The sequence below is a fragment of the Boleophthalmus pectinirostris genome, unplaced genomic scaffold, assembly GCF_026225935.1.
Source record: "Boleophthalmus pectinirostris isolate CB_2022bp ecotype Guang Dong unplaced genomic scaffold, ASM2622593v1 HiC_scaffold_12, whole genome shotgun sequence".
NCBI classification, from domain to species: Eukaryota; Metazoa; Chordata; class Actinopteri; order Gobiiformes; family Gobiidae; genus Boleophthalmus; species Boleophthalmus pectinirostris.
The window spans coordinates 1,478,996-1,495,361 of NW_026571018.1; the positions used below are offsets into that span (position 1 = coordinate 1,478,996).

The following is a 16,366-nucleotide window of genomic DNA, read 5'->3' on the forward strand; positions in this document are numbered from 1 at the left end:
AGGAGCTTGTCCTTCTTCTCAGCCACAGATGTGAATGAGTCAAACTCTGCTCCACTACAGATCTTGTCTTCCTCAACGATTAGTTTCTCTTCTTGAGGTGTCCACTCCAAATCAGGTGGTCTGCTCTTGTGGCTGCCTGGCTCACACACTGAGCAGGTTTTGTTTTATTTTTTGTTTTTCTTTGTTTTTATTTTTTGAGCTCAGTTCAGGGTCAGATTGGGAGCAAAATTCGTCCCTTTTCCTCTGAACTGACCATTGGACTGAATTGGACTGTGCTGTGATGCTGCAGGACACAGAGGAGAGACACTTTTGGCTTTTCCACAGGATCTGAGCTGTGGGAATGTTCCAGAAACAGTTTGCTGCAAAACTTGAAGTTCCCTCAGGATCAATAAAGCATCTCTCTCTCTCATATATATATGATGTCTTCTGTATCAAATGTAGAAAGTAGTAAATATTAAAAAAAAACAAAAAACTTTTGACTGTTGACTTTGTTTAGGTTCACATGCTGATAATATTGACAAATATTATATAATATTATTGACAAAATGTGACATAATCCGTGTAAAGTCCTGAAGGTGTCTTTCTCACCGCCCTGACACTGTGACACTGTGCGGATGTGCTGAAGAGTCTTCACTCACATCTTCTACACCTCCTGGAGTCATGCCCTCACTCATCATGGACACCCTGCAGCACCCACAGAGCCGACAGGTTTGTAGAGGATGATGGACATGGTCCTCCACTTCATCCTGCAGCACCTGGATTCCCCGGTGCCCTACATCAGGATCCTGTTTGTGGACTCCAGCTCTGTGTTCCACACCGTCCTCCTGCTTTGCTCCAGGACAAACATCTCTGCTCTTGCCGACTCCACCTGCAGGGGGCACACACACTTCCTGACAGACCAGAGTCTGCTTGTGTGGCTAGAGGAATGTTTCAGACACTGGGACTATCAACTCAGGAGCTCCACAGGCCTGTGTACTGCCCCCTGCTCTTCTCCCTACAACACCTGCTCCACCTCCAGCACCAAGCACCACTCGGTAAAGATGATCAAGATGACATGACTCTCAATGGGCTCATGAAGGGCAATGAAATGGTGGACCAGCTGGAGTCCGGAGAACAGATGTGCAGTGGCAGCAACCTGGAGATCAATGCCAGGAAGACAGTGGAGATAGTCTGGAGACAGTGGAGATGGTCAGGAGGTAGTGGAGATGATCAGGAGACAGAGGAGATAGTCAGGAGACAGTGGAGATAGTTTGGAGACAGTGGAGATGGTTTGGAGACAGTGGAGATAGTCAGGAGACAGTGGAGATAGTTTGGAGACAGTGGAGATGGTTTGGAGACAGTGGAGATAGTCAGGAGACAGTGGAGATAGTTTGGAGACAGTGGAGATAGTCTGGAGACAGTGGAGATAGTCAGGAGACAGTGGAGATGGTCAGAATGTATAAGGTAAGTGAGGAATAGCTGCGAACTGTTAAAAAATGAACTAGTTCTGTTTTTCATGTTTTTAAAAGAGTCAGAATGTGGCTTAATGCTGTAAAAATGCATCTGGGTTTGAACAAACAGTCGGTTCATCCCATGCGACAGGAGCAGCACCTGTCTGACAGCAGGCCCACCTGTCAGCACCTCCTCTCCTGGATCTGCTCCCTCCATTTACCTGCCCGTCTCATCTCTGCTGCATCGCTCACTGAATTATTTATCGTTAATAGATTCCTTCCTTAAAAGAGATGCAGATTTGTTTTCCTGCTGCTCCAGAGTGAGTGAGTGGGTGGGTGGAGGGGTGGGTAGGTTCATCATAAACACTGTCCTCCTCTACTCTACCTGCTGCCTATACTCTACTGTGTTGTACTGCTCACAGTTTTCACATCCCATATTCTTGTCTGAGTAAAAGTTGTGCTTTCTTTTCTCACTGTGAGTTTAAAGTGACAAAAGCTGTTGACAGTCTGAAACTATTTGAACATTTGTGTTTCTTGCAGCTCCTTCAGATATGATTTGATGATCTGTCTGCATGTTCTGTCCTTACAATGGCATTAACTTCAAATTATTGAAAAAATCTAGTTCCTGTCAGTTCTCATAATCACTCTCCACTAGTAAATATCATAGTAATAGTAGTAGTAGTTGTAGTAGTGACTGCACTCCACTCCTCTGTGCCGGAAATACAGTGTGTGACTCAAACAAGCCTATAATTCTGTTCTGTGATGTGTAACAGTAAACACTGATTTTCGTCATAGGCCTGTACACGTTTTACTGTATCAAAGTATACATTTATAAAGGTGTTATTGACATTCACAGTATACACGTTGGTGACAGAGGTGCACAGACTTGTACCTGTACGTGTCCAGGTCTTCTGCACAGTATCTTGTTTACATCAGAGCGCTGTTCGCGAGAGGTGGAAGTGTATCCCTGTGACAGATCAGAGACTGTATAGGCCAGTTTCATTGTTGACAAAAGCGCGCGTTGCATGCTGGGAATTATTTTGGTCGGCGACAATAAACACTAATTCAACATGACAGACGGAGTGAGAAAGCACGTAAAGGGTATTGATCCCGGTTATTTATCCACTCTAACGGCAGAGGACCCAAGACCATTTGACCAGAAATTGGTCATAAGCATCAATGGAGCCAAATCACCCTTTTCAACCCCGACAGAGCCTGGACCAAACCAAATTTCTGGTCAGAATCACCAACTACCTGGACAAATATTCACTTTGGTGATATCCACAATGACTTGGTGGAAACTCCTGGGCCATTCACAGCAGAAAAGATGAAAACCTCCAAGAGTCTCGATGTGTTGTTGAACTTGTTGGAGTCCACGGTTTGCTACGATCTTCTACGTTTGCTCTGTGGATGTTTGAAAGTCGTTTAATTCACCGTTAGCGGTTCTTTTCACTCGGAATATGAAAAAGACATTTTCCTTCTTCCGTGCTTCTATTTGTGCATCTGATAATGCAGCAGGAATTTACCATTATCAAGGAGAAATACGCGAGGTTACGCACTGTGTTTGACCGCTATCCTGTTTCTTGCCTCCGACCAAAATATTTCCCAGCATGCAACGCGGGCTTTTAATAACAATGACGTCAGCTGAAACTCGCCTATACACGGGTGGACACAGCAGAACCAATTTATGGTCAAAACAGTGAAATAAAAACACCAGGATCATGCAGAGTGGGTTAATGTGACCTTTTGAAGACCAGAGTGAGGAGTCTGACAGCAGCGGTTCCAGAGGAAGGGCTGATGGTTTCTCAATACAGTGAATTGGAGCCAGAATCGTTGGATCTGGAAGCACGCCCACGCTCACTTCCTATTTGGAATGTGCTGGCTAACAGGTTAGCTATGTCCATTTATATACAGTCTATGCCAGCGGTGGGCAATTCTTTTTTCCATGGGGCCACATGAGAAACAGAAAATATTGTGGCCAAAATGCTGAACTCAGTTCTGCAGAATATGAATTGTATTATGTTATAAAATCAGTAAATATCATTGTTGTGACAAGCTGCTCAGACTGAGAAAAGTTTATGTTATGAGTAAGCAATGAAAAAATTAAGATGCTGAATAAAACATTTCATTAAAAAAAACACCTCTAAAATAAAGCAATGCTACTTTAGTCCATACATGAGGTCAAATGATAAAATATGTTTATTTTATTTTTATTCCAAATGATCTTAAAGGTATGGACTTCATGTACACTGAAAAAAAAAAGTTGCTGGATTTGCGTAAAAAAGTTATGGAAAGTGGTTGCATGCAATAAAATTATGTTTAGGCTTTGAAACTTTTTTCGAACCCCTCTACACATATTTTTCTCGGAACATGAACATAACTTTTTCATGTTGATGAAATTTGAACAAATCATGCTGAATATGCATATTTATCTTATGGTACCTTATCATGAAATGTATAAGTATGTATAATTTAATTTAATTGATCTAATTCTGTAAAAGAATACAAAAACAGTCTTTAGTTTTCCACAGTTCTGTATTGTCTTAAACAGAATCAAACACACAGAGACACAAATACAGAGACACACAGTGTGAAGATTTATTCCAGTGAAGAAGCTCTGGTCTCTGCCTGTGGACACAGGAATAACACATGATGATCACATTCTGATGATCTACTCTGTTCTACATGTTTAAATACACTTAAAGCACTTATTACTACAATAACGGACCAGAACAGAATCACAAGAACATTAGAACTGTATCTGCAGAAACAAAACTCACCATGTGCTTTTCTTCCTCTAAACACAGTAACAGGGAGGGCATCTGGTATAAAGTCTCCTAATGCCACATCACCTTGTACAAGTACGATAACTGTTTCAATAGGAAGTTCATTTTGAAAAATTTTAAAATAATTTGAGTTGGTTTACTTACTTTGTTCATCTGTGCTCTGTGTTTTGTTGGTTCTCAAACTTCTTCCTTTTTTCTGAAACATCAGCTGTAACATTCATGAACTTCCCCACAGCTCCAGCAGAGCTCTGGATGTCACTCTTTGTTTGTAGACGACTCTGGAAGCAACACATGTAAATCTTAGTACAACTGTCACACTCTTGTAGATGGACAGTCAAAAACAATTTGTTTCAAGGAGTCCTTACATTAACTCTAATTTCAAATAAAACAACACAAACATGTTTTAACAATGATGACATTCTAGGCCGGAGAAGCACATAATAAAATCTTTAAAAAGTCTCACCTCCAGATCAGCTCTCATGATCCTCCTGCTCCACACTGTGTGTCCTCTGCTCCTGGAACTGTCCTGTGTCCTGTTACATTTGAATTTTCCCTCCAAAAGTTTTGGGGAGGAGAATTCCAGAGGGAGGAGCCTCACCAGAAATTAGAATAAAGTCATGTTTCCTCAACCTGATTAAAACATGCAGGTCTCACATCGGCCACAATCAAGCGATGTTTGTAAGATTTAAACATGCTGGACAGAGAAACGTAAAAAAAGTGATGTTATTGTTGTCAAATTTGTTTTTGCAATTTGAGCAACCCCTCTCGGACCGTTTTTTCAGTGTATGGACTTCATGTGTATATTTAGTGAAAAACAGCATTTGGAGCTAGTCTGTGCTCTATACTCCAGTGGAGCTGGAGTATAGAGCAGTTAGCAGTTTGCAGTTTGCTGGAGTTTGCTTTCAAAGATCAGTTTTTCACGTGAAATCTGTGCTCCTCCTGTGCCTGTGCAACATTACTCCGATGCCTTGAAGAGGGGTGTTAAGCAAAATGGTCTTTTTGGAGCTTTCTACCATGTTAGAACATTGTTCTCTCCTCAAAAACCTGTCTGAAGAGGTTTTAGATGTCAAACCCTCCTCATGGTTAGCTGTAAGATTCTGTACAAGGCTCCACCCACAAGCATCACCCATGCTCCTGCACGACTATTCTCCATAAACAGTGTTGGGAAGGTTACTTTAAAATGTATTCCCCTACAGATTACAGATTACATACCCCAAAATGTAGTTTGTAACTTAATCCATTAAATTACTTAAAGTGAATAACGTAATCTGAATACTTTGGATTACTTGATTTGCTGTAGAGAAGCAAAGACGAGGAAATTGTAATATAAAATGTTTTGTCTGCTAAAAGAAAATAAAAAAGCCCAGACTTTACAGAACCAAATTAAAAATATTATTGATAGAAGAGAAGGAGACATGGTCCGCACAACATGGTTTAATCCTAGTTTAGTCCTGGTTTAGTCCTGGTTTAGTCCTGGTTTAGACCTGGTTTAAATCTAGTTTTAATCCTGGTATAGACCTGGTTTAGTCCTGGTTTAGTCCTGGTTTAGACCTGGTTTAGATCTAGTTTAGATCTAGTTTAGACCTAGTTTTAGTCCTGTTTTAGACCTGGTGTAGTCCTGGTTTAGACCTGGTTTAGTTTCTGGCAATGAGCAGAATTCCCGAAAAAAAAAAAAAAAAAAAAAAAAAAGGGATTTAGCCCAAAATGTGAAAACAGGAAAATACCACCATGTAATTCATTTATTTCGACAAAGTAACTGTAATCCAATTACCACTCATTAAAACAGTAACTGTAACTGAACACAGTTACTCATAATTTGTACTCTGATTACATAACTCCAGTACATGTAATCTGTTACTCCCCAACACTGTACATAAATATACAAAAACATGATACAAAACTGTCCACAGCAACTTGACAAACCTGGTGTGATGTGTAGGCGTTTCATTAGTGATGCACACTGACTGTGCTGTGAAGGGGGAGTGATGTTTGGAAACGTACATGTTAATACATTGTTTTGGGTGACGCGTTTGCAAAACAGTACAAGGAAACATGGGGATTTAAATGTGTTGTGTGTTACAGTTAATGCCCCATAGGTGTAAAATACCCTTCTTTAAAGGTCTACTATAAACCTTTTTTGTTGGGGGTTGTATGAACATGCAGCATGAAAGGATGAAACAGAGTCATGCAACTATGAAGATCAGCACATGAGGTCTAGAAACTATACCTTCTCTTTGCTAGATGATCTGTGCATCCGAGGTGACGGAGCAAGTATCATAGAACACATGCTCTAAACCTGAAGACACAAAGTCAAGCCCACAGATACCACACCACAGAACAGAAGGGATTTTCACTGTAGAACAGACGAGTATGAAACTCCAAATGACCAAGACACAGACGCTCACACTCCAGCCTGTTTTAGTGAAAATATTATCTATCATTTTATAATTGAAGTGAAAAATGGGCAGACAGTAAGTGCTTTGTGCATTTGTGGACAGGAGGAGGTCTGTGCTTTTCTCTCCTCTGGATGTGACCAGAGTTTGCTTTCTCTGGTTCAGCTGCAGGTTCTTTTAAACCTTCAGTATCTTCAGGATTCATTTGGACATAATGATGGGGATGACTCTGAATGAGACAGCCATCCAGACTGGGACTGGTCCAGTTCTGGGGACGGGTCCAGTTCTGGGGACGGGTCCAGTTCTGGGGACAGGCTTTAAGTCTGTGCTCTAACCAGGACTGGGCTGTGCATCAGGCTCAGTCACAGCTGTATTTGCTTTATTTCTATTTCCATGTTATAACACTGTTCCCTCATCACAAACAGGTCTGAAAAGGTTTTAGATAACAGACATGCATGTTTGAGTAATATAGTGATCTCTTGAAAGCCCGAATCCTCCTAAAAGAAAAAAGGGAATATATTATTTTCAGCAAATATCCTATAGCATTTTCAAAACAATAAAAGGAAGCATGGTGTTCTAAATCTGTTCTGTGTTACTCTTATTATTCAATAGAAGTAAAATCCTCCCTTTTTAAGATGTCCACACACTTCACTAAATGTTAAGGCTCTGTGAGGAGACTGTTTTTCAATTTCTCCAGTGCCTTTAACACAATCCAGCTCTTTCTGATGAGTGAGAAGCTGCTCAGGATGGTGTCAGCTCCTCCAGTGTCTCCTGGATTACTGACTACCTGTCAGGCAGGCCTCAGTACGTGCGACAGGGAGCACCCTGTCTGATAATGTGATCAGTAATAGGAGTCCCCCAGGGTACAGTCCTGTCTCTGTTTCTGTTCACTCTGTTCACCTCTGATTTCCAGTACAGCTCTGGGTCCTGCACCTGCAGAAGTTCTCTGGTGACTCTGTGGTGGTTGGGTGTATCACAGATGGACAGGTGCTGGGACAGGTGCTGGGACAGGTGCTGGGACAGGTGCTGGGACAGGTGCTGGGGTGTATCAGAGTTGATCAGGAGCTGGAGAACAAGACACTGATTGCAAACTTTATGGAGTGGTGGAGGAAGAGGACACCAGTGGAGCCCGTCACCATCCAGGACCATGAGGTGGAAATAGTGACTGATACAAGAACCTCGACATCCAGATGAACAACAGACTGGACTGGAGGGACAACAGTAACACTGTGTACAAGAAGAGCATGACTGGACTCGACTTCCTGAGAAAGATCAGGTCTTTCAATGTGTGCAGCAAGTTACTGGAGATCTTCTCCCAGTCTGTGGAGACCAGCTCCCTGAACCTGGCTGTGATCTGCTTGGGGAGCAGCTCCAGGTAAAGGGACACTGGGCAAATCGACAAACTGATCTGTAAAAAACATTTGTCACAGTGAGGGACACAAGGATTGTTTTCTCTTTGTTATTCTGTTATATTGTGATGTGTGACTCCTGTGTCCAAATCATTTCCTTGTAGATCAATAAAGTTTGTTCCTCATCACAAACAAACCTGGAGTTGTGTTTTGTTGAAGTCTATTGCCAACAAAGACACAGTGGAGCTGGACTTTCAAAGTAACTTTTTTGGACTTTCTAAGTCATTTTTATGCAAGTTTCACTTTGTATTTCCAGAATAAAATGACAAATTATTGGAATAGGCCTTATTTATTTGGTTCTGTTTTAGAGTTTAGGCTAGAGGGCAATTTTCAAGTGTGTTGAGCAAACCTCTAAATATTCATTAATTTGCATAAAATTTGGATCCAAACATTTTGGCCAGATATGGAACCAAACGCAAGATTCTAATCTAGAGAACCTGAAAAAATATTTTTTTGGACCTCCCTAATATGTGTATGTATGTTTTTGATGAAATAACAGCATTAGAACATGAACAGGGAATGTTAATTCAGGGAAGAAACACACAAACAAAACAAAAAAATTAACATCCGTTTGTCCAGTCTGTCAGTCTGCAGTCCTGCCCCCCCCCCCCCCCCCCCCCCCCCCGGGTCGTGCCCCTCCTCCCTCCCCCGCCCCCTCCCGCGCTCAGCCTCCCGGTGCAGCCCCGCGCAGCTCTCATCCACACTGCAGAGTTGGCTTTGGACTGGACCGGAGCAGAGCGCACGGAACACGCAGTGGATTTGTCCGGCTCCGGGTTAAACATGGCTCTTCTCCCCAGAGGACTGGCGCTCGTCTTGGTGCACGTTTGCCTCCTGCACAGCGGTGAGTGTCTGCTCCGTCCCGGGGCTTTTCAGCACAAAGTTTACGGCGAGTCTAGTGTGCAGCAACAGCGCGGTGTCTGCGAGTCTGGCTGGAGCACCGCGGACCCTGCGCTCATGATCACGATGTGCAGCTTACAGTCGCTGTTAGGAGAAGCTTTTGGAAGATGTTGGGCAGTTGATCATAGAGTTTGGGGCTTTTGTCAAATCAGAATATCGAGTGTATTGTCTAGAATGATGCTTCAACTATTTCTTTAAATTAACCCGAATAACAAGCGTCTTTTAATCTCACAAACAATGGAATAAAGTGATATTTCTGCACGTACGTTTATGCTTTGTGCTAGATATGAACCTCAGCTAAAAGGCACATTTGAGCACATTCCTGATGAATTTGTAAAAAGGTGATTTTTTTGTGCATATCGTGTCTCAAGTGCACGCGTACTGTTGACGTTCTGCGCACGCTTTGAGCACAAACAGAAATAGCGTAACTCGGCTCGACTCGGAGAAACGGGAGAAACAGCTTCAGTCCGAAAACATGACCCCCGTGCGTGCCACCCTCGCGCTGTTATTGCGCTTTCGGCCCGTAACAACGCCGCTCCAAACCGCAGCCGTTCCCTCACTCACAGTCACCCGTCCCGCAAAGTGCTTTTCCAGGACGGTCCTCCCACGCGCTCGGGTCGCTCCAGTGGGAGGGCCCGAACCGCTGTGACCGGTGTTAGAGCCACTTCTGTCTGCCCAGAACCGACTTTCTACTCTCTGTGTTGCTACATACCAAGATCATGCACAAAACATACAGAAGTCGTAGAGTTTTTTGGGTTACAACAAAGCGTATTTCTGCAGTGTTCAGTTTGCACTTTTGTCTGAACATGATATTAAAGGGTTCATGTTACACTTTCCAATCTCTGTTATAATGTTTCCTCGTGATAAAGTCATATTTTGTTTCATTCACACCCTTTATTATTTCTCTGTCTACATCTCCAAAGCTCAAACTGCACTGTTCCACCTTGTGATGTCATAAAGTGGTAGCTGTAGTGATGTAACGATATCCAAACCTCTCGGGACGATATTATCACTATGTGCATTTCACAGTATGATATTTCTTCCGATATTTTGGAGTGGCAAGTATAATTCTAGATAAGACACTTTTTTGCTTTTAATTATTAATGTCAGAATCTCAAGAATTCAACTAAAAAATGTATTTCTTCATGTTGTCTGAGCTGAAATGAATCATGGGACATGTAGTTCCTGATGTTTAATAGCTGTTCCTACTAAAAAACAATGCATTTATGCAAAGGAACTTGTAATCCGATATACTGTGACAGCTCTCGATATTATTGTGACACTTTTGAAGATACGATATTTCAGATATTGTTCCATTCCTAGGTAGCTGTCAAATTAACAGCTACTTTTTACCTTATGTTTAGTAAAGATTTGAAATCCCAGGGCTGAAATCACCCAAATGATTCAAATGAAGGTGTGTGGTGTTTAAAAACACAGTGGAGCACTTCCTGTATTACCATGGCATCACAAGTTGGAAGTGTTTTCAAAGTGCAAAGTGTTTTGTGCCTAAATATTCAGGATTTATGTGTTAATTATGTGTGAATGAATCAAAACAAAACTCCAGGTGTGTTTGTGATGAGGAAACATTAGAACAGATCAGAAAAGGCCCTTTAAAGAATATTGAACCACAAAAGCTGCTCTCATTGCAAATCGGGGAATGGAGATGCATTTCTCTGCAGGCAGAAGTCGGCATAACATTGTCTTTTCCCGGACCTGTCCCCTCCAGACCTGTCCCCTCCTGTCCGGCTCTTAATTGGGTTATGGGCCTAATCCTGCCCCCTCTGTCGGGGGCAAAGCTGTCTGTTTTGGGATTAGGGCTCCACGTCTCGGGTTCTACTCTTTGAACTTGTACAAGGACACAGGCTGTGGAAGGATGTATGCTGTAGAAGCTCACGGGCTGTAGAAGCTCACGGGCTGTAGAAGCTCACGGGCTGTAGAAGCTCACGGGCTGTAGAAGCTCACGGGCTGTAGAAGCTCACGGGCTGTAGAAGCTCACGGGCTGTAGAAGTTCACGGGCTGTAGAAGCTCACGGGCTGTAGAAGCTCACGGGCTGTAGAAGGACACGGGCTGTAGAAGGACACAGGCTGTAGAAGGACGTAGGCCCTGGTTCCACTGGTCTGTCTGGTCTGCTGTCTTGATCTTTTAACCATGTTTAGAGTTTTAGTATGTTTCTTCTCATTGACTCTGCAGTTGTGTTTACAGTGATTCATGCATGTTTGTTTAAAGTCTTTATTCAACTGTATTCAAAACGTCATTGCTCAGATTGACTCCTGTTTTCACCCACTGTGATGCACGCACCTCCTTCTCCACTTTTATTTTCTTTATCGGTGGTACATGTAGGATGTGCAGCTGTCCACAGGAGGGGCCACAGGAGGGGCCACAGGAGGGGCCACAGCATGCGGCGCTTTGTTGTGATGACATTTACAGTGACGTCATCTCCCACTGGGCACCACAGTTTTCTAACACAGAAATCATCAGACTTGTTTCTTTTATTTAGTTGTTTTAGATGAATATTGTGATTTAAAATGTCCAAATGATAACATAATGATCCATATATGCACAGATTATAACTACAAAGCAGACACAAGCACAATAAATCTGCTTTAAACCAGGACTAAACAGGAGCCGGGAAACCTACTGAAGCAGGACTAGACTTGGACCAAAACCAAGATTAGCACCAAGTCAGTAAAAGATGAAATAAACTTGGACTGAACTAGATAAAAATAAAAATGAGGACTAATCCAAACATGGTGAAAGAGTTGGTATTTGACTTCTGTGGGGGATTAACTGTAACACAGAACATATTTAATTACCATGTTCACTTTTTGTAAATGAAATATTCCCCCCAAAACAACATATTCATATGTTTTATAAGTTTCCGTTTTGTTTTTGATGCTCTGAGTCCTCCCTCACTTTGCTCCCCGAGTCAAGTCACTCCCCCTTCAGAGCGCTACAACAACACAGCCAGCGTGCGTCCTGCTAATGAAACTACTGCACGTCACATCAAGTTGCTGTGTATGGTTTTGCATCATGTTTTTGTATATTGATAGAGAATTGTTGTGTGGGGAACAGGTGATGTAGGCTTGTGGGCGGAGCCTTGTACGGAATCTTACAACTAACTGCAAGTAGGTGTGTAGAATCCCTCAGTCGTCCAGGTAGAATTCATGGCAAAGGAGAAATTCAGTTTGTCAAATGGACAAACGTTTATTTAGTTCGAAAAGAAAACGTTCATCCAAGCTGCTTCTTCAAGCTGCTTCTTCAGACGCTGGACGACACTTCCTTATATCTGCCTGAAGGGAGCAGCTAACTACACTGAAACTACTCTGAATCTAAGGCTACGTTCAGACTGCAGGGCTTAACGCTCAATTCCGATTTTTTTGTGAAATCCGGTGTTTTTGCGAGGTCATTCACATTTCCAATTAAATGCAACTTGTATGTGATCCCCAGTGTGAACGTTAAACGGCCCGAAAGTGTCCCACATGTGACACTGGAGACACGACGACGTCAACCACAGTGAGCGTGCTCTGTGTTTACGGAAGTTGTCCAACCATGGACGCAGCATTGAGCACCTGGAGATTTTAAAGTTCCTCTCGTACCGGAGCCAGAAAATGAACAACTTACTTGTTTTAAGGAGGAGATTGAGAAGAAGAAGGATGAGGTTTTTGGCCGTGGCGTTTTGTGGGACAGCGGCAGCGACGTCCGATGAAAGGAACGTGTGGATGTGGAGACGGAGCCAAGAGTGGTGAGTGGTGATGTGCTTCACTTCAGTGACACGGAGTTCATTAACAATTTTCGCCTACTTCAGCGCAGAATAGCGACGCTTGTGTCTTGTTGAGAACATGTAGGTCGGATGATGCGCTTTGGCCGTTCACACTGAAGTCACATGTCAAAAGATCAGATATGTATCGGTTTTAGGAGCACATATCCAAAAATCGGATCTGCGTCGTTCAGACTGTCATTAAAAGATCAGATACAGGAACATAGACGCCAAAAAATCAGATTTGGGTCACTTCAGTCTGCAGTCTGAATGCAGCCTAACACTCTACTAGTGTGCAGGCTGATAATAGGCTGTGTCCTGCAGCATCTGACCAGAAGTGAAGATGCAGCTTGGATGAGTTGTGAAACATTTTCAACCTAAGTAAATGTTTGTCCAGTTGACAAATTGAATTTCTCCTTTACAACTGTAAGCAGGGTTTGAACAGGACCCGGGAGAGATCACTAAATTACTCAAACATGTATGGATGACATCTAAAACCTCTTCAGAGCTAAACAACAACAATAACAACAAAAACTGCATAAACCCCTTCTTTAAGTTAAGCTATGAATAAACAGGTTGTAAAGCAGGTCTGCAGCACAGATCTAAACTGGATTAAAGCAGACGACATCAGAATAAAGCAGCAGAGTGCAGCAGGCTCTAACTCTCTCTGCCTCGGTCCACTTTAACAACAGATATAATAACTGTGTTGGACATAAAGTCAAATGTCACGTTTTGTCTATAATGTGAGATACAGAAAAGTATAACCCAGAACTTTACACAGTTGTTGCAGAATTACAATATCAAATATATATTCTTTAAAGTGGGGGTATTATGCAAAATTAACCTGATGTGAAGTAGTTTTGTTGGGGAGACGCACGCTGATTGTGTTGTGATAGTGCTCTGAAGGGGGAGTGACTTAATGTGGAGAGCAAAGGCAGAGGAGACTGAGAGCCTGTTGTTTTTGTCAAATATCGCATTTTCAGTTAATACCCCATAGAAGTCAAATACTCCATCTTTAGAAGTGTAATGCCCCCTTTTTTAAAACTATAATACATCTAGGGTCATGTAATCACCTACATAAGGGTATAAAGTTTTTGTTTTTTCTTTTGTGTTTTATTTTATAGTCTATTGCAAGGGTGCTCACACTTTTTCAGCATGCGAGTTACTTACAAAATGACCAAGTCATAAAGATCTACCTAATACAAAGCCAAGCAAACTGCACTGAAACACTCTGTGCCCCTTTTTTGGACCCTCACCCACAGTTTGAGAACCTCTTCTTTAAGAGAACTTCCTCTGGCACTTTACACAAAACTGTGAAAAAAAGTGAAGGAAGATTTTTAAACCTGTTTTTTAAAGTTCCAAACTGGAGTTACATTCTTTTCTGGTTTTGCAGTGATATTTACCAGCCTCTGCACGTTTACCAAACCAAACGCACATCGTGACAAACACAGATGCATTTGTGCACTTTTGTTAGACAAACTTCAGCCAAATGTGGCAGTAGGTCTGTTCTGTAGATCCGCTCTATGCTGTAGACCTGCTTTGTGCCAACACTGGAACACAAATTTAGACTGGCTTCACGTTTGGTCTTGTTCTTCTAATCAGCCGCACTGTGGGAGGGGCTTGTGTTCGCTGTACGCAGGAAGGAGCGAGAGCGTGAAAAGGCGAGGGGCGGCGTGCTGACGTGAGGCAGATGGACAGGTAGGATGTTTAGGAAGTTGAACCTGCCCTGTGATGCACGCTGGTACACGAGGGCACACGCTGTCGCAGACGAGCCGTGCATAGGGAGCGTGTGTGTTTGTGATGTGCCGTAGAGTCTCCGCGGGTTTCAAATGAGCGCACAGGCTGCACTGAGACGCCCCACACGCTCCTGCATCCGCTACAAGTTTATTACCAACAGCAGCGGCCGTAATGAAATATGATCACACTTGTTGAGTGTCAGACCTTGAGTGAGAGACAAGACCGAGTCCAAACACGAGTCCGAGCACCCCTGGTCTATTGACACTTTGTTCTAAACTTGAACCTCATCCAAGTCTCAGGTGAACACAAACATCATGAACACGACTGTAGACCTCATTTAGTCGATTAATCAGTTAAATAATTTGTTTATTTGGATTAGGCTTTATTAGGATATACATGGGGCAACAGCAGATAGGAGGTCTGGAGTGGTGTTGTCACGATACTGAAACAAATTTACAGATACTAAGGAAAAGACTTGATACTGAATGCCACAATGATAAAAACTCTTCACTTCACTTTCAGACTGCGGCCTGAAGTGACTCATATCTGATTTTTTTCACTCCTATGCTCCTGTATCTGATCTTTTAATGACAGTCTGAACCACACAGATCAGATTTTTTCAAATATGACCCAGACCACTTGGATATGTGCACCTAAAACTGATACATATCTGATCTTTTGACATGTGACTTCAGTCTGAACGGACAGGTCACATTCATCCACCTACACGTCTCAACAACACGGTAACAGGCTCCTACTGTCAGCCAATAGAGCAATACATCGACACGTTTGCTCACTGAAATTGTCTGCCAAAGACGTGTTTCCTCCTGTGAGAGTGGTTCAATAAATGTACACAAATGATTTTCCCGTCATACGAAAATTATGTTGGAACTCCGTGTGAAGCAGTGAAGCACAGATCAATCCCTCCACTCTCGGCTGTGACTCCGCACCCATGTTTCTTTCTACGGACATTGCTGCCACTGCCCCACGAAACGACACGACCAAAAACTTCTTCCTTCCTTCTCCTTCTCAATCTCCTCTTTAAAACAAATCATCTGGACATGTTCTGGCTCCGGTACAACAGCATCATTAAAATCTCCAGGTCAATGCTGCGTTCACGTTTAGGCGACTTCCATAAACACTGAGCACACTCGCTGCTTGTGACGTCATCATGTCCTCCAGTGCTCATGCAGGACACTTTTGGGGCGGTTAAAGTTTACACTGGAGATCACATACAAGTCACATTTAATTCAGAAACATGAACGACATCGCGAGCAAATCAGATTTCACAAAAAAACAAAAAAACAAATTGAGCGTTAAGCCCTGCAGTCTGAGCGTAGCCTTAGCTATGTGTGTGTGTGTGAAATGTGTGAAAGATTCATTTCTGTCCTGTGAATGTGACTTTTTCAGTATACATGCTCAAATGAGAATCTCGTTTCAATAGTTTTATAGTATGGATTAGTATCTGCTTTTTGACATTTCGAGGACCCTTATCTGGAGTGTGTTAGCTGAAGAATAGACCGTCCTTTTGTAACGCAGCAGTAAAGTGAAAGCAGTTTGGGTCAGATTCAATGGCAGACTGAAGCACCTGTAAATCCACTGGTGTGACTGAGACGCGCCGCACACACTGGAGCAGGGCCCCTCACAAAGGCGGACATCTTTAATCAATGGGCCCCCACCATTAAAGTGAACAGTGGCTCGAGGCCAGGACAGAGCACTCTCATTAAGCAGAGAGGCTCCCCGTGTCTGTGGCGCTCATGTAGACGGCCATGTTTGTGATGAGAGACATTAGAACATGACAGAAAGTCTATTTTTCATAAGCCCCGCTCGAATCATTACTGTTCTATAACGTCTCTACTAAAGACGGGATATCATGCAGTTCAGTTTTCTACCATGTTACAATCCAAAACAAGCCTGGAGAGGTTTTAGATGTCATCCATACATGTTTGTAATCTAG

At 42.7% G+C, this 16,366-nt stretch overlaps 1 protein-coding gene across 1 annotated transcript in view; it reads left to right on the forward strand.

Annotated features, from left to right (window-relative positions):
• Positions 1-8,737: 8,737 nt before the first annotated feature.
• Positions 8,738-16,366, forward strand: part of mcama (melanoma cell adhesion molecule a) — a 60,411-nt gene continuing 52,782 nt past the window's right edge. The window contains 1 exon segment of the mRNA XM_055148642.1: positions 8,738-8,859. Within this exon segment, the coding sequence (XP_055004617.1) occupies positions 8,799-8,859 (61 nt within the window). The 5' untranslated portion in view covers positions 8,738-8,798.